General features: G+C 41.4%; 1 protein-coding gene across 3 annotated transcripts; it reads right to left on the bottom strand.

The window, feature by feature from the left end:
• Nucleotides 1-459: 459 nt before the first annotated feature.
• AKAP4 (A-kinase anchoring protein 4) lies at nt 460-19,842 on the bottom strand. Of its 3 annotated transcripts, none has more exons than XM_005887623.3 (6): nt 19,723-19,842; nt 17,961-18,056; nt 5,022-5,072; nt 4,695-4,796; nt 1,014-3,155; nt 460-784 (listed from the first exon to the last, which is right to left on the bottom strand). In XM_005887623.3, the coding sequence occupies exons 1-6, from the start codon at nt 19,756-19,758 to the stop codon at nt 629-631; spliced, it is 2,583 nt and encodes an 860-aa protein (XP_005887685.2). In that variant the 5' UTR covers nt 19,759-19,842; the 3' UTR covers nt 460-628. The 3 variants fall into 3 exon arrangements, with proteins under 3 accessions (XP_005887685.2, XP_005887684.2, XP_070221512.1); XM_005887622.2 differs by lacking the exon at nt 19,723-19,842 and adding an exon at nt 18,947-19,081; XM_070365411.1 differs by lacking the exon at nt 19,723-19,842 and adding an exon at nt 18,478-18,644.
• Nucleotides 19,843-24,571: the final 4,729 nt, after the last annotated feature.

Genomic DNA, 24,571 nt, shown 5'->3' on the forward strand with positions numbered 1-24,571 from the left:
TAAGGAAGCTTTGTGTGTGGGGAAGGATTGGATCCTGATGTAGTTCTGGGTGGTATTTAGCCATGTGTAGTGGACCCTGGGAGTGTATGTGTGTGCGTGAGTAATATGCTTTCTGAAGTTTGTTTTTCATCTAGGCTCCTATCTTCAAACTCTTAAGTGACCAAGAAATCTGCATTCTTGGGATTATAAGGGGGATTATCAAGTTATGTGCATAATTCAGGAAGAACAATAACTTGTGGACTGAGATTTGGATAAGCCAAATGACTTAGGAACTTGGACATGGGTTATACCCCTGTGTCTTGGTTGCTTAGAAAATAAACCAGGGTGAGATATGGACACAAGTCCAACACTGTATCACCATTCCTTGAAACTGGACCCAATTGCCTTAGATACATCTGACAAAGAAAACACTGGCACCATTTTTCATTTTAATTTTTTTTATTCATTTTCTTTCCCAGCTTGTTGGGACACCCTGTATTTGCACAGTCCAACTGCTGATGTATTGGGAAATACAATCACGTAGAGTGCAGTTCACTGGCTTGATGGTAGGGGGTGTTCCAGCTGGGATGGAATGCTGCTGGGGGCGGGAAGTAAACGGAGAGGGAGAGGAGGCAAAGGAGTTGTTGGCTCACAGGTTAGCGAGCAGCCAGTCTAGCAGTTGTTTTCTAGCCATGTTTCCCACGGCTTCATCCAGTTGTCGTTCCTTGGCAAACTTCATGACCTCTTGAAGAAGATCTCCTACGCTGTACCCCTTCTCTGCTGCCTTAGCCGAAACTTCAGGAAGCTGCACGAGAGCAGAGATAGCTTGAATCATGTGATGCTTTTAAAGCCAGGACCCAGAGGGAGAAAGTCACCTACACCCCACCCATCTTTCTGCCTATGATTCTTGGATTAAAGGCTGAAAAGATAGACTGAAAAAAAGAATGGACTGCTCTGAGTACAATACTACCTCCCTGCCCCTACCCACTCCAGCCCCCTTTCTTCTTGTTCCTTGTCATGTCGCTATCGCTTACCTTCTCCAGTTGTCCATCATCGTCTCCCATGAAGTAGAGCATGGGTACATTAAATTGTGAGGCTGCAATCCACTGCAGGACAGCTTGGAGCTGCTTTTGCAAGCTGCTTGTTGAGCACTGATTATTGACAATGACTTCAGGCCCGTGAGAGTCTTGGTAGCTCTGAGACATCCCAGCTTCGTAACTAGATCTGGGGCCACTGGTCTGGTAAAAATTAGAGTTGTTGGATGAGGATGCTTGTTCTTCCAAATCAGTGAGGGCTGCCTCGTTGTTGCTATACTTAGCCATGATAAGGCACAGCTTCATCACAGATTCTACCAGCTGATCTATAAATTGTCGGTTCACTTGCTTCATCCCACTGACAAAGTCAACTTCTCGATTGTCCTGGCCTTGTTCTTCCTCTCTGTCAGACTTCTTGAATATGGAGGTTGATTTGTTTGTCCTGATCTCGGAATGTTTGTTCTCACCTTCACAAAGATCTTCACAGTTGAAGGGGCTCTCATTAAGCAGTTTTTGAATAAGTGATAGAACCATGTTTGACATATCCAGCTTCTGGGAATCCAGATGTTGATTGTCCTTCATAGAGGTGGATGGTCCAGGTGCTCCACGAGTTTCTAGATGTTTCATTGAAAGTGCCTTGGCACTTTGGCTACCTCCGCACTTTTCATATTGGGCACTCTGGGTCATATAGCTCGTGGTACCAGGTGGACAGTCATCTTCACATGCCTCTTTGCCCTTGGCCTGCTGGGTCAGATGGTACTGGATCAGCATAAGGGCAGAGACAATCAAGTCCTTTGCCAGTGAATCTGTGGAAGGGCTGATCTTCTCTCTCTTTTCCTCCTTATGGGGACAGGTTTTGCTAGGCATCTTGCCTTGATTACACTGCTTTTGGTTCCACATAGTAAGGCTCTCCTTGAGGATATGTTCACTGACTTTCTCAGCACTGGTCAAAGACTTGCATTCCTCTTGTTTCACCTTGCACTTGTCCTTTCCTTTCATCTCAGCCTTCATAGATGAAAATTCAAGACTTTGGTTTTTGCACTTGGCATCATGGGACCCGGCTTTCAAGGATGTATATGACAAACACTGAGATTTAGTTTCCTTTTTTTCACCAAGAAGAGCACTGACCAAACGTTTCAGCATAGCCTCCATGATATCAGCAGCATTTTGTTTCCCATGATTGAACAGATTCCTCTTGACAGCTGAGACAAAGTCTGAGTCAGTCATCAGGACCCCAGTGATGTTATGTAGGTTCTTCAGGCAGGAATCAATCAAATCTGACACAATTTCTTTGGTATGTTTCAATAGCACCCTCTTCAGGACCACACAAGCTGGAATTGGTTTCCCAGAGCTATGAACTTTCAAGGTCTTCATAACAGAAACCATCATATCGGATGCCACTTGATTGGCATAAACCATGAGTCCTTTGCTGATGGAATCTGCAAAGTCTTTGCTGTCTCTTTGGCACATTTGTTTGTCTCCGCCTTTGTTCTTGTTGGATAATTCACTATACAGAAAGGTTTTTCGACCACCATCCCTACACTCCTCCCCAGTGCCCCGCATTTCTGCAGAGGTCACTTCTACAGCATCATGGGCCATTTCAGAAGCGATCTTGCTCACAGCACTGCGAGGGCTGTTTTTCCCTTTGTCCCCACTGGGTGGATAGATTGAATGATGAAGACATTTGCTCCCATTTTCTAATTTCTCCTTGATTTCCTTACGGGCCATCTGGATTACCAGAGAAGATAATCGATTGACATAGAAGGAGAGATCATCCATAGAACATTCTCCATCAGGGGAGATAACTGCCCTCTGATTACTAGGAGATTTGCCTGGAGGAGTAGAAGGACTCTGGTTATTGTTGGTGTTTTTGGCTGCTGTCATTTCCAGACGTAGGCTCTGAGGTTCGTTGTTCACACAATCCATGTTCAGGTGATTGGCATAGATGCTGTAGCAGTTCCCAGAAGACAATTTTTGACAGTTTCCCTCTGTCTCTCCTACTTTATGTTTACAACTGGAGGCTGAAGGGCTCAGTGCATGTTGGAAACCTAGGGCATACTTTTGAAGATCATTCAGAAGCCAGTTGAAGACACTTAAAGGATCAGAAGGAGCTTGTTTGAAAAGGCACACTGACCCCTCCGTCTAAAAAAAGAACAATGCCCATCCATAAGAGTTTGGATAGGTACTTCTTTCCCCTATTTAGAAAATATATCTCTGAAGTTTCACAGATTAAGGATTTGGCCTTTAGAATTTTCATGGGCACATATCATACAATTATATACATTAATACACATTCAAGCACAAGTGGCAGTGACAAAAGCTTAGTGTATATACATTTGTACATTTAACTACATATAAGTGTTATCAATATATTTGTCAATTTCATTTGAGTATGTGAATTTATAACAATATATCTCAAAAATGTGTCAGTGTCTCTGTTGTGTGTGTATATGCACATTAATATATCAACTCATGAGTGTGAATGTGTCAGTCAATATTGTGTGTGAAAATGTGCCTGTGTGTATGTGTGCACATGTGTGTCAGTGCACATGTGTGATGTCACTGTGTGTAAGCATGTGTCATAAGGTACTGACATCATACTCATTGTATTATGTCATCTGTATAGGCCAGCATGTGCATGGTAGTATGAATATTCAGTACATATGTGTGAATGTAAAAATATGCATGTATATCAGTGTGTCTCTTAATATGCTTGTCACTGCCACATGTAGCTTAAGTTACAATCAAGGAGACCTACACTGTGTGTTATAAATATGGGCTCCTCTTCTAAAAACAAACACCAGGTGTATCCTTCTATTAAGACCCCAGAGTGAAGTTGGCCACCCCTAACTGAACCCAAAACCCTTTGGAAAATATTTTATAACTGGTTTTCCCTGCCTTCGAGTCTACTTTCATCATAATACATGTAAAAAATGCTTCAAAGGCATCTGTGGTCAGAAATGATGTTTCTGATCATAATATGAGCCTAGGAACACAGAACAAGGAATGTTTAAGTCTTTTGCACTGAAACCAGATATCTTGTTCCAATTATCAGCTACTCTAGGCTTCTAGGACTGTGAGAATTATCATGTGTGCTAATGCCTACCCCAAACCAGCTTACCAGGTGTAATTTGGAATATTTACACAAAAACAAAAAAATTCCATATGTGATAGTGGTGTGCAAATGTAATTGATTCAAACGTTATGATACCCACTAGCCTAGGTAATCTCTTAGACAACAGGGTGGAGACCAGGCAACTACAGTGTTTGATTGTTGTGGATTCTCTCTTCTCCATATCTTCTCTATTGTTTTGGACACTGGGCAATGTGAGACACACAAGTCCATTACAAACCAGCAAAGAACATTGCAAACGATCTTGCTTATAAGCCCGTGTCTTTGTTAAGAAAAGCACAGCAAGATTCTATTTGCAGGAGCTACTTGAAATCAAGAAAGGGCATTCTGAGCCTCTGTGATTAGTGTCATTGTGAGATACTGTGAACTTACTGGGGGCATTGAACTTACCATGACTCTGAACTTAGGCATGTGTTCTCTAGAATGCCATAGTATTAAAATTTTGAGTCTATTTGACAATAGTTCTCTTACTATCTCTGAACCAGAGCCCTCAGATTCAGCACTGAGCTCTGGGAATGAGAAAGGCTAGACTCAGGGGCTGTCTATACCTTAGACTGGTCTTGCTTCTCAGTATCCTTGATCACAATAATTTCTTTTTCTTCTAGATTCTCCAGGTTTAAGTCACCTTCTGAACTACAACCAGCAGCATCCTGTGGAATTAAGAGATAAGATTCTTGTGAAAAGTTGCTTTTTTGAGATTTTTTCAATCTGCCCCCCTAGGCTACTACTTCAAACCAAGAATGATGGCTTCCCACCTGAGTCCCCTCCACCTTTCCCCCCTCTGCCACAACCTTTCCCTTCTCATGCTGTCACTGATAACCCTTCTTGGCAGCTTCCCGCCCATTCCAACTCTGAGGAGAGGAGAGGGTACCCACCTTAGAATCTTTATCTTCCATGCTCAGGGTAGACACATCGACAAAGCATATCTGCATCAAATTAGGAGGGTTAATTCAGAAAAATTCCAGAGAAAAGGCATTAATTTTCCTGGAAGATGATAGTAGCACCTACCTTATCAGTTCTTGTGAGAATTGATTGAGATAGTGTGTGTAAAGCTTTTAGGAGAGTGCCTGGATATAGTTAAGTATGCAATAAACAACAGACAAATAATTTTTATTAGGCAGATAGAATCTTAATGTTACTACATTTCCTAAGTGAGAATACTTACTTGTGAAAGAGAAAGAGTTCAAAATACAGCACCCACATTTACTGAGAAAACCAAAAAGAGAGATGATTTGCCCAACTGACATAAACTCAAAGGTATAACTTGTATTATAACTGGCTCCCAGTTTGGAGCACTTTCTACTGTTGCCAAAATGTGGTGTTTTTACTATTGATAACATAGATTTTAGGTGGCCCATGGATAAAAATGTTTGTGTTTAATAGGTAATTTTTAATTGTTATTCATTAGGAAAATACACACTAGAATATCAAATCTATCATATTATGGATAACAGTGTTTAGAGTGATGGTAATTTTTAAATGTAAGTCATTTTTTAAAACATTGTAGAGGAGGCGGTCCTAAGATGGTGGAGGAATATAGGACGGAGAGACCACTTTCTCCCCGACAAATTCATTGAAAGACCATTTGAACGCTGAGCAAATTCCACAAAACCACCTCTGAACGCTGGCAGAGGACACCAGGCACCCAGAAAGGCAGCCCATTGTCTTCGAAAGGAGAACAAAGGACTGAGCGAATACTAGAGGAGAGCTAGCCGGCTGTGGACTGGCCCATCCCCCGCTGGAGGCAGGGAGACAGGTGGGCAGCAGCCAGAGCTGGAAAGGGGCAAACTCAGCCCTAAAGATGGCACCCTCTACCAAACTGCAAGCAGGCTTCCAGTAACCAAGACTTTCTGGGATTCTGGATGGTTAACATCCGCCAGGAGGATTGTAGCCAGAGATCAGCTCCCCAGAAGACACACACAGCACACCTGAGAGGGCGTGCCCACTGCCACCCAGGAAATCCAGCTGCTGGGACCAGGGAGGTGATAAGACACACTGCACCTGGGGAGAGCGCGCTCGCCAAGCACCTGGTTGCCTGAGCTACTCAGACTTGGGAAGGGAACAAAACGCAGGCCCAACCAAGTCTGCGCCTTTGTGGAGTACCCAAGAAACTGAACCTGAGCAACTAAGACCTGGGAAGTGCACGCAACCAGGGCCTGCTTCAGACAGTTCCACTGCAGAGCAACCTAAAGCCTTCGCAGTGTAGACTGGAAAAGCACATATGCTGTGAGCAGGCACAAACCCAGTGTGGCTGAGACACTGTGAGCACTCCCCACACACGCCAGTGATATTTGTTTGCAGTGTTCCTCCCTCCCCACAGCACAACTGAACAAGTGAGCCTAAATAAGTGACCACCTTCACCCCCTTGTGTCAGGGAGGAAATTAGACACTAAAGAGACCTGCAAACAGAAGAAGCCAAAATAAACAGAGGGAATCATCTTGGAAGTGACAGGTGCAACAGATTAAAACCCTGTAGTTAGCACTGACTACATAGGAAGGGGCCTATAGACCTTGAGAAGTATAAGCTGGAACAAGGAACTATCTGAAACTGAACTGACACCACACTGCCCACAACAGCTCCAGAGAAATTTTTAGATATATTTTTACTATTATCATTTTTTTAATTAAAAATTTTTTTAAATTTTAAGTCCTCTATTACTCCTTTAATTTTCATTTTTATAATCTACTATTACCTTGCAAAAGAGAAAAAAAGACCCTATTTTTAAAGCAAACTTCAATATATTTTTTATAATTTTTGTGATATTGTCTTGTTTTTTTAATATTGTACTTCTGAGAGTATAACCTCTACTTTAAATTTTTAATCTTTGCTTTGTGGTATTTGTTATCAAATTTGAACCTTTAAGAATCCAATCTTGAGTACCCGTTTTTACTTAGGAGTGTGATTACTGGCTTGATTGCTCTCTTCCCCTTTTGACTCTCCTTTTTCTCCCCCAAGTTACTTCTATCTCTTCCCTCCCTCTTCTCTTCTCTACCCAACCTTGTGAATCTCTGTGGGTGTTCCAGGCTGTGGAGAACACTTAGGGAACTGATTACTACCTAGATCTCTCTCCTTTTGATTCCCCTTTTCTCCTCCTAGTCACCTCTATCTCCTTCCTCCCTCTTCCCTTCTCTATGTAACTCCATGAACCTCTCAGAGGGTTCCAGATTGTGGAGAGCACATAGGGAATTGATTACTGGCTAGATTGTTCTCTCCCCTTTTGATTCCCCCTCTTCTCCTCCTGGTCACCTCTATCTGCCTCCTCCCTCTTCTCTTCTCCATGTAACTCTGTGAACCTCTCTGGATGTCCCTCACTGTGGAGAATCTTTTCACCATTAACCTAGATGTTTTATCATAGGTGCTGTATGGATGGAGAAGTCTTGAGGCTACTGTAAGAACAAGACTGAAAACCAGAGGCATGAGGCTTAAACCCCAAACCTGAAAACACCAGAGAACTCCCGACTCCAGGGAACATTAATCAATAAGAGATCATCCAAAAGCCTCCATACCTACACTGAAACCAAGAACCACCCAAGAGCCAACAAGTTCCAGAGCAAGACATGCCATGCAAATTCTCTAGCAACACAGGAACATAGCCCTGAGCTTTGGTATACAGGCTGCCCAAAGTCACACCAAATCCATAGACATCTCAAAACTCACTACTGGACACTTTATTGCACTCCAGAGAGAAGAAATCCAGCTCCACCCACCAGAACACCGATGCAAGCTTCCCTAACCAGGAAACCTTGACAAGCCTCTGTTCCAACCCCACCCTCAGGGAGGAACCTCAACAATAAAGGGAAACCACAAACTGCCAGAATACAGAAAGGCCACCCCCAAACACAGCAATCTAAACAAGATGAAAAGGCAGAGAAATACTCAGCAGGTAAAGGAACAGGATAAATGCCCACCAAACCAAACAAAAGAGGACGAGATAGGGAGTCTACCTGAAAAAGAATTCAGAATAATAGTAAAAATGATCCAAAATCTTGAAAACAAAATGGAGTTACAGATAAATAGCCCAGAGACAAGGATTGAAAAGATGCAAGAAAGGTTTAACAAGGACCTAGAAGAAATAAAAAAGAGTCAATCAATAATGAATAATGCAATAAATGAGATCAAAAACACTCTGGAGGGAACCAACAGTAGAATAACGAAGGCAGAAGACAGGATAAATGAGGTAGAAGATAGAATGGTAGAAATAAATGAAGCAGAGAGGAAAAAAGAAAAAAGAATTAAAAGAAATGAGGACAACCTCAGGGACCTCTGGGACAATGTGAAATGCCCCAACATTCGAATCATAAGAGTCCCAGAAGAAGAAGACAAAAAGAAAGGCCATGAGAAAATACTTGAGGAGATAATAGTTGAAAACTTCCCTAAAATGAGGAAGGAAATAGTCACCCAAGTCCAAGAAACCCAGAGAGTCACAAACAGGATAAACCCAAAGTGAAACACCCCAAGACACATACTAATCAAATTAACAAAGATCAAGCACAAAGAACAAATATTAGAAGCAGCAAGGGAAAAACAACAAATAACACACAAGGGGATTCCCATAAAGATAACAGCTGATCTTTCAATAGAAACTCTTCAGGCCAGAAGGGAATGGCAGGACATACTTAAAGTGATGAAAGAGAAAAACCTGCAACCCAAATTACTGTACCTAGAAAGGATCTCATTCAAATATGAAGGAGAAATCAAAAGCTTTACAGACAAGCAAAAGCTGAGAGAATTTAGCATCACTGAACCAGCTAAAGGATCTTCTCTAGACAGGAAACACAGAAAGGGTGTATAAACTCATACCCAAAACAACAAAGTAAATGGCAACAGGATCATACTTATCAATAATTACCTTAAATGTAAATGGGTTGAATGGCCCAACCAAAATACAAAGACTGGCTGAATGGATAAAAAAACAAGACCCCTATATATGCTGTCTAAAAGAGACCCACCTCGAAACAAGGGACACATACAGACTGAAAGTGAAGGGCTGGAAGAAGATATGTGGTACAAATGGAGACCAAAAAAAAAAAAAAAAAAAAAGCAGGAGTAGCAATACTCATATTAGATAAAATAGACTTTAAAACAAAGGCTGTGTAAAGGGACAAAGAAGAACACTACATAATAATCAAAGGATCAATCCAAGAAGAAGATATAACAATTATAAATATATATGCACCCAACATAGGAGCACCACAATATGTAAGGCAAATGCTAACAAGTATGAAAGGGGAATTTAACAATAACACAGTAATAGTGGGAGACTTTAATACCCCACTCACACCTATGGATATATCAACTAAACAGAAAATTAACAAGGAAACATAAGCCTTAAATGATACAATGGACCAGTTAGACCTGACTGATATCTATAGGACATTTCACCCCAAAACAATGAATTTCACCTTTTTCTCAACTGCACACAGAACCTTCTCCATGATAGATCACATCCTGGGACATAAATCTAGCCTTGGTAAATTCAAAAAAACTGAAATCATTCCAAGCATCTTTTCTGACCACAATGCAGCAAGATTAGATGTCAATCACAGGAGAAAAACTATTAAAAATTTCAACATATGGAGGAACAATATGCTGCTGAATAACCAACAAATCACAGAAGAAATCAAAAAAGAAATCAAAATATGCATACAAACAAATGAAAATGAAAACATAACAACCCAAAACCTGTGGGACACTGTAAAAGCAGTGCTAAGGGGAAGGTTCATAGCAATACAGGCATACCTCAAGAAACAAGAGAAAAGTCAAATAAATAACCTAACTCTACACCTCAAGCAACTAGAAACGGAAGAAATGAAGAACCCCAGGGTTAGTAGAAGGAAAGAAATCTTAAAAATTAGGGCAGAAATAAATGCAAAAGAAACAAAAAAGACCATAGCAAAAATCAACAAAGCCAAAAGCTGGTTCTTTTAGAAGATAAATTAAATTGACAAACCATTAGCCAGACTCATCAAGAAACAAACGGAGAAAAATCGGATTAATAAAATCAGAAATGAAAATGGAGAGATCACAACAGACAACACAGAAATACAAAGGATCATAAGAGACTACTATCAGCAATTATATGCCAATAAAATGGACAACTTGGAAGAAACAGACAAATTCTTAGAAAAGTACAACTTTCCAAAACTGAACCAGGAAGACATAGAAAATCTTAACAGACCCATCACAAGCATGGAAATTGAAACTGTAATCAGAAATCTTCCAGCAAACAAAAGCCCAGGGCCAGAGAGCTTCACAGCTGAATTCTACCAAAAATGTAGAGAAGAGCTAACACCTATCCTACTCAAACTCTTCCAGAAATTTTCAGAGGAAGGTAAACTTCCAAACTCATTCTATGAGGCCACCATCACCCTAATACCAAAACCTGACAAAGATGCTACAAAAAAAGAAAACTACAGGCCAATATCACTGATGAACATAGATGCAAAAATCCTTAACAAAATTTTAGCAATCAGAATCCAACAACACATTAAAAAGATCATACATCATGACCAAGTGGGCTTTATCCTAGGGATGCAAGGATTCTTCAATATCCGCAAATCAATCAATGTAATACACCACATTAACAAATTGGAATATAAAAGCCAAATGATTATCTCAATAGATGCAGAGAAAGCCTTTGACAAAATTCAACATCCATTTATGATAAAAAAAAAAAACTCTCCATAAAGCGGGAATAGAAGGAACACACCTCAACATAATAAAAACTGTATATGACAAACACACAGCAAACGCTATGTTCAATGGTGAAAAATTGAAACCATTTCCCCTGAAGTCAGGAACAAGAAAAGGGTGCCCAATTTCACCACTGCTATCCAACATAGTTTTGGAAGTTTTGGCCATAGCAGTCAGAGCAGAAAAAGAAATAAGGAATCCAAATTGGAAAAGAAGAAGTAAAACTCTCACTGTTTGCAGATGACATGATCCTCTACATAGAAAACCCTAAACTCCACCAGAAAATTACTAGAGCTAATCAATGAATATAGTAAAGCTGTAGGATATAAAATCAACACACAGAAATCCCTTGCATTCCTATACGCTAATAATGAGAAAATAGAAAGAGAAATTAAGGAAACAATTCCATTCACCATTGCAACAAAAAGAATAAAATACTTAGGAATATATCTTGGAGAAGGCAATGGCACCCCACTCCAGTACTTTTGCCTGGGAAATTCCATGGATGGAGAAGCCTGGTGGCCTGCAATCCATGGGGTCGCTAAGAGTCAGACACAACTGAGCGACTTGACTTTCACTTTTCACTTTCATGCATTGAGGAAGGAAATGGCAACCCACTCCAATGTCCTTGCCTGGAGAATCCCAGGGATGGGTGAGCCTGGTGGGCTGCCATCTATGGGGTCGCACAGGGTTGGCTGCAACTGAAGTGACTTAACAGCAGAAATATATCTACCTAAAGAAACATGGTGATAGTAGCAAGGTCTGATGCTGTAAACAGCAATATTGCATAGGAACCTGGAATGTCAGGTCCATGAATCAAGGCAAATTGGAAGTGGTCAAACAAGTGATGGCAAGAGTGAACGTCGACATTCTAGGAATCAGTGAACTAAAATGGACGGGAATGGGTGAATTTAACTCAGATGACCATTATATCTACTACTGTGGGCAGGAATCCCTCAGAAGAAATGGAGTACCATCATGGTCAACAAAAGAGTTTGAAATGCAGTACTTGGATGCAATCTCAAAAAGGACAGAATGATCTCTGTTCGTTACCAGGGCAAACCATTCAATATCACAATAATCCAAGTCTATGCCCCAACCAGTAACTCTGAACAAGCTGAAGTTGAATGGTTCTGTGAAGACCTATAAGACCTTTTAGAACGAACACCCAGGACTGGAATGCAAAAGTAGGAAGTCAAGAAATACCTGGAGTAACAGACAAATTTGGCCTTGGAATATGGAATGAAGCAGGGCAAAGACTAATAGAGTTTTGCCAAGAAAATGCACTGGTCATAGCAAACACCCTCTTTCAACAAGATAAGAGAAGACTCTACACATGGACATCACCAGATGGTCAACACCGAAATCAGATTGATTATATTCTTTGCAGCCAAAGATGGAGAAGCTCTATACAGTCAGCAAAAACAAGACCAGGAGCTGACTATGGCTCAGATCATGACCTCCTTATAGCCAAATTCAGACAGAAATTGAAGAAAGTAGGGAAAACCACTAGACCATTCAAGTATGACCTAAATCAAATCCCTTATGATTTTATAGTGGAAGTGAAAATTGATTTAAGGGACTAGATCTGATAGATAGATTGCCTGATGAACTATGGACTGAGGATCGTGACGTTGTATAGGAGACAGGGATTAAGACCATCCCCATGGAAAAGAAATGCAAAAAAGAAAAATGGTTGTCTGGGGAGGCCTTACAAATAGCTGTGAAAAGAAGAGAAGCGAAAAGCAAAGGAGAAAAGGAAAGATATAAGCATCTGAATGCCGAGTTCCAAAGAATAGCAAGAAGAGATAAGAAAGCCTTCTTCAGCGATCAATGCAAAGAAATAGAGGAAAACAACAGAATGGGAAAGACTAGAGATCTCTTCAAGAAAATTAGAGATACCAAGGGAACATTTCATGCAAAGATGGGCTCGATAAAGGACAGAAATGGTATGGACCTAACAGAAGCAGAAGATATTAAGAAGAGGTGGCAAGAATACACAGAAGAACTGTACAAAAAAGATCTTCATGACCCAGATAATCACGATGGTGTGATCACTGACCTAGAGCCAGACATCCTGGAATGTGAAGTCAAGTGGGCCTTAGGAAGCATCACTACAAACAAAGCTAGTGGAGGTGATGGACTTCCAGTAGAGCTATTCCAAATCCTGAAAGATGATGCTGTGAAAGTGCTGCTCTCAATATGCCAGCAAATTTGGAAAACTCAGCAGTGGCTACAGGACTGGAAAAGGTCAGTTTTCATTCCAATCCCAAAGAAAGGCAATGCCAAAGAATGCTCAAACTACCGCACAATTGCACTCATCTCACATGCTAGTAAAGTAATGCTCAAAATTCTCCAAGCCAGGCTTCAGCAACACGTGAACCATGAACTTCCAGATGTTCAAGCTGGTTTTAGAAAAGGCAGAGGAACCAGAGATCAAATTGCCAACATCTGCTGGATCATCGAAAAAGCAAGAGAGTTCCAGAAAAACATCTATTTCTACTTTATTGACTAGGCCAAAGCCTTTGACTGTGTGGATTACAATAAACTGTGGAAAATTCTGAAAGAGATGGGAATACCTGACCTGCCTCTTGAGAAATTTGTATGCAGGTCAGGAAGCAACAGTTGGAACTGGACATGGAACAAAAGACTGGTTGCAAATAGGAAAAGGAGTACGTCAAGGCTGTATATTGTCACCCTGCATATTTAACCTATATGCAGAGTACATCATGAGAAACACTGGGCTGGAGGAAGCACAAGCTGGAATCAAGATTGCCGGGAGAAATATCAATAACCTCAGATATGCAGATAACACCACTCTTATGGCAGAAAGTGAAGAGGAACTAAAAAGCCTCTTGATGAAAGTTAAAGAGGAGAGTGAAAAAGTTGGCTTAAAGCTCAACATTCAGAAAACGAAGATCATGGCATCTGGTCCCATCACTTCATGGGAAGTAGATGGGGAAACAGTGCAAACAGTGTCAGACTTTATTTTTCTGGGCTCCCAAATCACTGCAGATGGTGATTGCAGCCATGAAATGAAAAGACACTTACTCCTTGGAAGGAAAGTTATGACCAACCTAGATAGCATATTGAAAAGCAGAGACATTACTTTGCCAACAAAGGTCCGTCTAGTCAAGGCTATGGTTTTTCCTGTGGTCATGTATGGATGTGAGAGTTGGACTGTGAAGAAAGCTGAGCCCCAAAGAATTGATGCTTTTGAACTGTGGTGTTGGAGAAGACTCTTGAGAGTCCCTTGGACTGCAAGGAGATCCAACCAGTCCATTCTGAAGGAGATCAGCCCTGGGATTTCTTTGGAAGGAATGATGCTAAAGCTGAAACTCCAGTACTTTGGCCACCTCATGTGAAGAGTTGACTCATTGGAAAAGACTCTGATGCTGGGAGGGATTGGGGGCAGGAGGAGAAGGGGACGACAGAGGATGAGATGGCTGGATGGCATCACTGACTCGATGGACGTGAGTCTGAGTGAACTCCGGGAGTTGGTGATGGACAGGGAGGCCTGGTGTGCTGTGATTTATGGGGTCGCAAAGAATCAGACATGACTGAGCGACTGAACTGAACTGAAAGACACTAAAGACCTATATATAGAAAACTATCAAACACTGATGAAAAAAATCAAAGAGGACACTAATAAATGCAGAAATATACCATGTTCATGGATTGGAAGAATCAATATAGTGAAAAAGAGTATAGTTACCAAAGCAATGTATAGATTCAATGCCATTCCTGTCAAGCTACCAACGGTATTTTTCACAGAGCTAGAACAAATAATTTCACAATTTGTATGGAAATACAAAAAACCTCATATAGCCAAAGCAATCTTGAGAAAGAAGAATGGAACTGGAGGAATCGACCTGCCTGACTTCAGGCTCTACTACAAAACCACAGTCATCAAGACAGTATGGTACTGGCACAAAGACACAAATATAGATTAATGGAACAAAATAGAAAGCCCAGAGATAAATCCACGCACCTATGGGCACCTTCTCTTTTACAAAGGAGGCAAGAATATACAGTGGAGAAAAGACAATCTCTTTAACAAGTGGTGCTGGGAAAACTGGTCAACCACTTGTAGAATGAAACTAGATCACTTTCTAACACCATACTCAAGAATAAACTCAAAATGGATTAAATATCTAAACGTAAGACCAGAAACTATAAAACTCTTAGGGGAGAACATAGGCAAAACACTCTCCGACATAAATCACAGTAGGATCCTCTATGACCCACCTCCCAGAATAGTGGAAATAAAAGCAAAAATAAACAAATGGGACCTAATTAAAATTAAAAGCTTCTGCAAAGCAAAAGAAACTATAAGGAAGGTGAAAAGACAGCCTTCAGAATGGGAGAAAATAGTAGCAAATGAAGCAACTGACAAATTAATCTCAAAAATATGCAAGCAACTCCTGCAGCTCAATTCCAGGAAAATAAATGACCCAATCAAAAAATGGGCCCAAGAACTGAACAGACATTTCTTCAAAGAAGACATACAAATGGTTAACAAACACATGAAAAGATGCTCAACATCATTCATTATCAGAGAAATGAAAAGATGCTCAACATCACTCATTATCAGAGAAATGCAAATCAAAACCACAATGAGGTACCATTTCACGCCATTCAGAATGGCTGCAATCCAAAAGTCTACACGCAATAAATGCCGGAGAGGGTGTGGAGAAAAGGGAACCCTCTTACACTGTTGGTGGGAATGCTAACTAGTACAACCACTATGGAGAACAGTGTGGATATTCCTTAAAAAACTGGAAATAGAACTGCCATGCTGCTGCTGCTGCTAAGTCACTTCAGTTGTGTCCGACTCTGTGTGACCCCATGGATGGCAGCCCATCAGGCTCCCCTGTCCCTCGGATTCTCCAGGAAAGAACACTGGAGTGGGTTGCCATTTCCTTCTCCAATGCATGAAAGTGAAAAGTGAAAGTGAAGTCGCTCAGTCGTGTCCGACTCCTAGCGACCCCATGGACTGCAGCCTACCAGGCTCCTCTGTCCATGGGATTTTCCAGGCAAAAGTACTGGAGTGGGGTGCCATTGCCTTCTCCGAGAACTGCCATATGACCCAGCAATCCCACTGCTGCACATACGCACTGAGGAAACCAGAATTGAAAGAGATACGAGTACCCCAATGTTCATCACAGCACTGTTTACAATAGCCAGGACATGGAGGCAACCTAGATGTCCATCAGCAAAAGAATGGATAAGAAAGCTGTGGTACATATTCACAATGTAATATTACTCAGCCATTAAAAAGAATACATTTGAATCAGTTCTAATGAGGTGGATGAAACTGGAGCCTATTATACAGAGTGAAGTAAGCCAGAAGGAAAAACACCAATACAGTATACTAACGCATATATATGGAATTTAGAAAGATGCTAACAATAACCCGGTGTACGAGACAGCAAAAGAGACACTGATGTATAGAACAGTCTTATGGACTCTGTGGGAGAGGGAGAGGGTGGGAAGATTTGGGAGAATGGCAATGAAACATGTAAAATATCATGTAGGAAACGAGTTGCCAGTCCAGGTTCGATGCATGATGCTGGATGCTTGGGGCTGGTGCACTGGGACGGCCCAGAGGGATGGTATGGGGAGGGAGGAGGGAGGAGGGTTCGGGATGGGGAACACATGTATACCTGTGGCGGATTCATTTTGATATTTGGCAAAACTAATACAATTATGTAAAGTTTAAAAATAAAATAAAATTAGAGAAAAAAAAAAAAAGAAGAAAAAAAAAAAAAGAATCTCCCTACAAAGAATAATTCCAAGTTTTAACAGCTTTATTTGTGAATTCCACCAAACATTTAAGGAAGAAACAATATTAACACCAGTTATACACAAACACTATGAGAAACTGAAGTGGAAGGAATGCCTCTAACCTCATTGTATGGTATCGATTAATTTTGTTTCAGATTTCAGTTGTTCTAGGTTACCTCTCATTTGTATATATTGAATTTTAAAGTGTTTCAATTATTTAAGGAAACTCCCAATTCTCCTCCTGTCCAACAGCCAAAACTTTTCCATATGATGATGTTTTTATTATAAATGAACCTTAAGAGTATTTCCTCTACCATATGAAAAGGCTTCCTAAATATAGATAAGCCTTCAATGGATTTGCAAAGTAATAAAATTTCAAATAAAATTCCACTGAAAAAAAAAAAAAAGAAACTGGAGCCTATTATACAGAGTGAAGTAAGTCAGAAAGAAAAACACCAATAGAGTAGTATACTAATGCATATATATGGAATTTAGAAAGATGGTAATGATAACCCTATATGTGGTACAGTGAAAGAGATACAGATGTATAGAACAGTCTATTGGACTCTGTGGGAGAGGGCGAGGGTGGAATGATCTGAGAGAATACCAATGAAACATGTATATTATCATATGTGAAACAGATCGCCAGTCCAGGTTTGATGCATGAGGTAAGGTGCTCAGGGCTGGTGCACTGGGATGACCTAGAGGGATGGGATGGGGAGGGAGGTGGGAGAGGGGTTCAGGATGGGGGACACACATACCCATGGCTGATTCATGTGACTGTATGGCAAAAACCACTACAATAATGTAATTTAATTAGCCTCCAATTAAAATAAATAAATTAAAAAAAAACATTGTAGAAATACATATTAAATAACAATATGAGTGGTGCTTGAACATGATAAAAAATATGAAGTACTATGTAAATCACTCTTAGTTTTGGAACATAGCATTAAGTATTTTGCCCCCCTGAGGGAGTCCAACTTTGGGGCAACTTACTGGTAGCTAGGCAACATCATTATGACTTCAGAGGTGTGAGGTAGTGAAGGCTGGTAACTAGGCAACCACCACCCCTCACTCCCCTCAGCCTCCCTCCCCCGCCTGCCCCCTCTCCCAGATCCTTTACATCACTCACCGCCCCCCCCCAGATCCTTTGCACCCCGTCCTTTAATTGTGACTGTGTTATCCATGACCTCACTGATCCCCCACAGACCTTACTGAGCTTGAATCCTTGGAGAGGTCACTATCCATTAGCCTATCCTGGGCTCCAGGATATCTATACCCAAACACCAATCCTTTCCACTCCTTGGTAGGAGTAATTTTTGTGTCTTACCACTTTCCGGTCCTGATCTTGTTGTCCTCTTGGGCTGTAGAGATCAACCTTGCACACGCCCCTGCGGCTGTGTAACCAGTCAATATCATCAGACATCTGGAAAGAGAAATAAAATAAATCTTAAAGTCTAATACATGATTTTAAGAAACTGAATTGGTAAAGAATCCCTGGAGGGCTTTCTGAAACCCATCTGTGTTTCATATAAGTTTTAGGTTGGGAACTGATAGGGTAAGCCATGGGGGAAGGACACTCTGAAATGTTTGGACCTGAAGATCAAAATCTTTTAGCTCAGTCCATGGTCTTCTTTAATTTAGATTCCCCACACCAACTATTTGAAACCAAGGGAGTATCATATTGACCTGGGAAAATGCCAGTCAGGAAAAATGACAGCCTGGGAAACAAATTTAAAAGGGGGTCTACACACTGTAGGGGAGTCAAGTTCACCTCATTCCCTTTAACTGAATTTTAGCTAAACCTAGTCTAACCCATGTCTTCGGTTAACAGCTATAATACTTACCACATAGGGCCACTGGAGAAGACCAAGGTCAATACTAGTAAAGTGAATAAAGATTTCAACATATAGAACAAGTTTCTGAACATTGAGACCGCTCAGTCTAATAAGTATAACTAAGAGACAAATGTCTGAGGGAAGATCAGACCCTGATCCCATAGGACAAAGTTTAATTTTACTTTTGAAAGAGAGAATAAACTCTGCCAACTTCCTTCAAACGCCTTGACACCTCCCACACTTTTCTCTCCCTCCTTTCCTCCTCTTTCTCTTCCTCCCTTCCACCTTCCCTCCTTTCCTCCCTCTCTCGTCCTTCCTCCCTCCTCCCTGCTCTTTCTCCTTTCCCATCCTCCCTCCCTCCCTCTCTCTCTTTCCCTCTGCCTCTCTCAGTCTCAACATTTTAATAACTATCTTCTGATGGCTAGCCTTCACAGGATACTAAAAAAACTGTAAAAAATTAAATTTATAAACTCATTACCTTGATAATGAAGTTATTTTAGACTTCGGCTGAAAATGTGCCACCTAGAAGGGAGATGGGCCCCTTGAGATGGAAGTGGGCAGTGCCAAGTTCTTGGGCACGTGCAGCTGGCTGCCACCCCGGTCAGCTGTTGGATGAGACTGAGGGAGCCAGGCTCTTGCCTGCTGCTTTTGACCCTGGTGTGTGACATCAGGGTTTGTTGAATCATAATGCCTGAAACCATAGCAACCCAGCAGGGGCGGGGCAGGCTGGCAAACTCAGTAGCCCTCCATGTCAAAAGCATATCAGTTTATCCACTGTACAACACATCTTTTTCTGTTCTATCCAGAAGAGTACACATATTTCTTTTATATTTTGTCCTACTCACAACTCCTTAAGACTTCCCTTCACATTCACAGATCCTTAAGGCCTCCCTTCTCGTTCAGAATGCCTTAAGATCCCCCTTCTCATTCCTTTTCAGCCTAGACTTCCAGTACCATCTAGTCATATTAGTTACCAGTGTGGTGGGGTCTATTTTTCATATACAGATTGACCACCAGCCTCTCTGAGCATAACAGTATTAATTTTCATAGCTTATTTCCCTTTGGAAATTCAGAGTTATGTGGCAATAAATCTTTGGATGTATGTAGAAATAGAGAAACATTAAAGTCCTTTCTGGGTATCCTGAATAAAAATACGAAAGAAAATTTGAGGCAGCCTCAGCCCCTTCTGTAGTTTCACCTCACCATTAGGACATCCCAGTAGCTAGTCAAAAAGAAGGAAGAAGATGCCCTTACCTTTGTAGTATCAGAATAGGCTATCTTGTAGGACATTGGAATGGCTTTTTCTTTTAAATTTGGATGGTGTGATGACCCTTTCAGTTTGGCTCAAGATGGTGCTGCTTTCCTCAACCCTCCATACCCTCCTAAAGACTTGATTGCCAGTTGGTACCAGAACTTATACTTCATGACATCACTGTTTCCATGGAGAACAGTGACAGCACAGTCAGGGACTTTGTCCTTAGGATTCTAGTGTCTACTTCGTCCAATAAGCTTTAACCTTTCTTCATGAGACATAATTAGCCCCCCCACCCCACCCAAAGCCAATCCACTTGGGTCAGGGTCAGCCTTTCACATACTCCTCAACCAATCAAAAGACCTGAGCCTCACTTATTATTTTCCATTATGGTCAGTGACAGATTGCTGGCTACAGTGTTTCTTAAAGCAATATCCACCCATTTGAGATGCCTTCAGGTTAGCCCCAGTTTGGAAGCATTAGCCCATAACCAAATCCTCTTATTGTGTCCAAGTCTTATCTTGGTTTTTCCTTGTCCTTTCTCCACCAGCCTTCACCTTAACCTCATGTGAACAAATGTATCTAAATTAAAAATCAGTTAAGATGAACACCTAAATCATAGTTTCAAATCCTTGGTTCTACCTTCATTTCTTCTTTTATCTGTTCCCTCAAATCACATGTCTTAACCCTCCTGTACAATTTTGATATTGTCAGTTCATGGCATCAGAGACAAACAGAGCTGGACCTTTGTTTGAGGTGGCAAAACCTATTTTATTCAGGCTACTGAAGTAAGGGAGATAACTCAGATGAACAGAGCTCAATCCACTGAAACAAAAGGCCTTTAAAATGCTGGGAAGTGCTAGAGGAAGTAAAATCTTGGTGGCGCAGTGGTAAGGAATCTGCCTGCCAGTACAGGAGATGCAGGAGATGTGGGTTTGATCCCTGGGTCAGGAAGATCCCCTGAAGAAGAAAATAGCTACCCACTCCAGTATTCTAGCCTGGAAAATTCCATGGACAGAGGAGTGATGAGGGAAATCTGTGTGGTGGGAGGTTAATCAATGTGATCAGGACATCTGTGTTTGCTAACTGGTGCTTATCAAAGTTAGATTCCTACCCTTCCATACAGACTGGGAGACAGGGGCCCTGTCTTTCTTGATGATTACATTTCAAAGGGATGACTCCCAGGCCTTCGAGAAACATTTTCCTGGGTTATAGAGGATACGTTCCAAAGGGACAGAGAAAAGATTTACAATCACAAGTTTTCTAATGTAAATTTCTGAGTAAAGGAAGATCAGGGGGCTACAGTCAGGTTTTGGCTGAAATAAACAGTAAATTCTTTTGGCACTTTTGAACTTTCTCAGACAGGCATTTTAAAGAGGTTGGTATCATCATCCCACGGACATGGCCTTGAATTGATAGAAACTATGCTGGTGTTTGTTCAAGTCTCTTAATGTAGAGAGTGGATGAAATTGTTTGTGCTGAAGGTTATAGTTCTTTCTAGGCCAAGGTTGTGGAGAAGGCAATGGCACCCCACTCCAGTACTCTTGCCTGGAAAATTCCATGGACGGAGGAGCCTGGTAGGCTGCAGTCCATGGAGTCGCAAAGAGTCGGACATGACTGAGTGACTTCCCTTTCACTTTTCACTTTCATGCATTGGAGAAGGAAATGGCAACCCACTCCAGTGTTCTTGCCTGGAGAATCCCAGGGACAGGGGAGCCTGGTGGGCTGCTGTCTATGGGGTCACACACGACTGAAGCGACTTAGCAGCAGCAGCAGCAGACCAGGGTTGAGGCCTAGTTGAGAAGGCAGCTCAGAGGAACCTGACTATATCAAACCATCATGTTATATACCTTAAATATATACAACTTTACTAAAAAATAAGTTTGGGTCAAGGAAGGTGTCTTCATCAATGGTTAGCATACTTAATACAAGACTTGTTTTTCCTATACTACTCTTTGGTCAGGGGAACTTTTGATGATTAAAGAAAAAGTTGGAGCTCCTGTGTCTGGCTCATGTCTGTGGAATAAGAAGCAAAGAAAGAAAATGTTTACTTATTCTTCAATCACAAGAAAGTATACCCTAACATAAAAACAAACAGACAACAGCCACACACACACACACACACAAACACACAAAGCTATAAAACACCCCTCACAGCCTAGAAGAGAACAACTGTGATCTCTGTCTGGAAAATGTCTGATGAAATCACCTAACTGATAAAGAGGGAACTATTATGGATAATTAGAGGCCTGTCCCTTGGCATCCCAATCCTGTCATCTTGGAGGCTAACCAGGAACAAACAAGAGCAGCATTTGGATGGGATGGGAAACCAGTAATGAAACGTAAGGAAGTTTAGTCATAGGTTACAGTATATCCAACAAGAGCTTCTCTCAAGTTGCTGAAGCTCTCAGACTGGTCTGTACTGACTTGAGATGGGGATAGATGGGGGAGAAGGGATACTCAAAGAGTCAAAAGAAGGAATATGCTGTGTTAGTGTGTGAATATGTCTGAAGTAGTATACACTTAGGTTAGCCTTTAAGAATCGAACATAGAGATGTTAAGCACACAACCTTTGGTTATCATTCTCCCTCCCAATCATCATCATCTGTTTTCTAACCTTGTTTATTCTACCCAAACATCTCTTGCACACAAACTTGTGAATAATTATACAAGTCAACACTTTAAATATGCTTTCAGTTTGCATTTGGTTTGAAAGAGCTATTAAGATAATAGAAATGGGACCTGTGCCTATAATGTAATTACTATGAATAATGGCAAAATGAAATTTAAATAAGCGGAACGATCAGCCTTTATTAAATCACTCTCTGCCTGTTAGTACCACTAATGATCTTCCAGACTTAGATTTAGCCTACTTAATTTAGCTTATATGATGACACTGTGACCATTTGGAAAATGGCCGTGATGCTAATGATTATCAGACATTGTTTACTGTGAACCAATACAAATGGAAAATCCATTTCTTTTTCTCCTGAATTGTTTTCCAACCATGAGAATACACAATGTCATTTAGAGCAGCTTCATGCAAACATGCTACGATGAAAAATTAGTTATTTTGACATCTTGGCAATGGTGCTGCATAATTACTTCTGTCAAGCATTTATGTCTGTACTGTGCATATCTGTCTGTCCTTTCCTATGAGTGATTGAAGCAGTGGAGGGAGAAAATAAAAGACTTTAAAAGCTATAAACATTCTCATTTTTTTTTTTTTATTTCAAGGGGCAGCTGTTAAAGGAAAGCAGACTCCTAGATATTTTGTGATTTTCTTTTAGGCAGGGGCTTAATTAGGCAGCTAAGATCTGGTCTATTGCCTTGTAGAAAATGACTTACAGCTATTTTGAGGGGTGGGCTTGGCTTGGCAGTGAACATTTCTAGTCAGGCCCTCCCCCTTATAATTGTGAAATTTCCCTCCTGTGATTTCCTAGAACATTTGTTTATTGTCTGTATAATTTATCTGACATTGACTAGATCTGGCCTTGTAGAGTTAATTAACTTTCCCTATTCCTGGATCACCTACACTGAAAGCCTGGAGGGCAGTTTCTCTGTCTCTTTCTCACTGTTTCTGTCACAATACTGGGCACACAGCTGGGCTCAAGAAACAAACGATGGCTTTGAATTTCAGGCGGGTAACAAGCCAGAAGCCATATAGTCATGAAATCTGTAATAATGACAAAAATCTTGGTTAGTTATTGGAGGGAGCAGCCTTCTTAGAGTAATAATTCTTACTCTTGAGTGTGCCTCAGAATCACCTGGAGAGCTTGTTAAAATAGAAGGTTAGGGAGCTCCCAGGATCAAGAGGGTAATGTACCTGAAAAGGGCATGAAGGTTCTGCATACACCTACCCCCACCCCATGTCTTGCCTTTTACATCCCTTCTTTTGGCTATTCCTGAGTTATAAACCAGTAAACATCAGTAAGGGCTTCCCAGGTGGTGCTAGTGGTAAAGAACCTGCCTGCTAATGCAGGAGACATAAGAGATGCCGGTTGGATCCCTGGATTGGGAAAATTGGGAGGGTACGGGCAATCCACTCCAGTATTCTTGCCTCGAGAACCACATGGACAGAGACCACGGTGGGCTACAGTTCATTGGGTAGCAAAGGGTCGGACTTGACTGAAGCGACTTAGCGCGCATGCGCGCGCACACACACACGCACGCGCATGCGCACACACACATATCAGTTTTAAAGTTAAACAAACAGATAGTTGGGCCCCATCCCAGAGTTTCTAATTCTGCAGGTCTGCAATGAGGCCTGAAAATTGCCCTGTACTGTGTTTTGCATGCATTATCTCATTTAATTCTCACACAATCTTCTGAAGTAGGTACCTTTCATACTTTTTCTCAGGGAATTTCTCTTCTGCATCTTGGATCTGCTGCTGCTGCTGCTAAGTCATTTCAGTCTTGTGACTCTGTGCGACCCCACAGACGGCAGCCCACCAGGCTCCCCTGTCCCTGGGATTCTCCAAGCAAGAACACTGGAGTGGGTTGCCATTTCCTTCTCCAGTGCATGAAAGTGAAAAGTGAAAGTGAAGTCGCTCAGTTGTGTCCGACCCTCAGCGACCCCATGGACTGCAGCCCACCAGGCTCCTCTGTCCATGGGATTTTCCAGGCAAGAGTACTGGAGTGGGGTGCCATTGCCTTCTCCGATCTTGGATCTGAGAAGAAAGAAATGGCCATTTTGGTGGTAGTCTCACACTGGTCACTACCATTATCCCGGACGTGGGTGTCTGTGTGTGCACAGAGATTCGTACCCCCCCCCTTTTTTTTTTTTTGGATTCTTCTCAGGTCCAAGATGCAGAAGAGAAATTTCCTGAGAAAAAAGTATGAAGGGTACCT

Source organism: Bos mutus, chromosome X (genome assembly GCF_027580195.1).
Source record: "Bos mutus isolate GX-2022 chromosome X, NWIPB_WYAK_1.1, whole genome shotgun sequence".
Classification (NCBI taxonomy): Eukaryota; Metazoa; Chordata; class Mammalia; order Artiodactyla; family Bovidae; genus Bos; species Bos mutus.

What these genes read in the sequence shown, in the direction of transcription:
- AKAP4 (XM_070365411.1), bottom strand. Translation starts at nt 18,630, where the DNA reads ATGGGATCAGGGTCTGATCTTCCCTCAGACATTTGTCTCTTAGTTATA. An exon ending in TTCTCCAGTGGCCCTATGTG is followed by an intron (nt 18,057 to 18,477) that starts GTAAGTATTATA and finishes TTCTCTTTCCAG; the next exon opens with ATGTCTGATGATATTGACTG. An exon ending in AGAAGCAAGACCAGTCTAAG is followed by an intron (nt 3,156 to 4,694) that starts GTATAGACAGCC and finishes TTCTTTTTTTAG; the next exon opens with ACGGAGGGGTCAGTGTGCCT.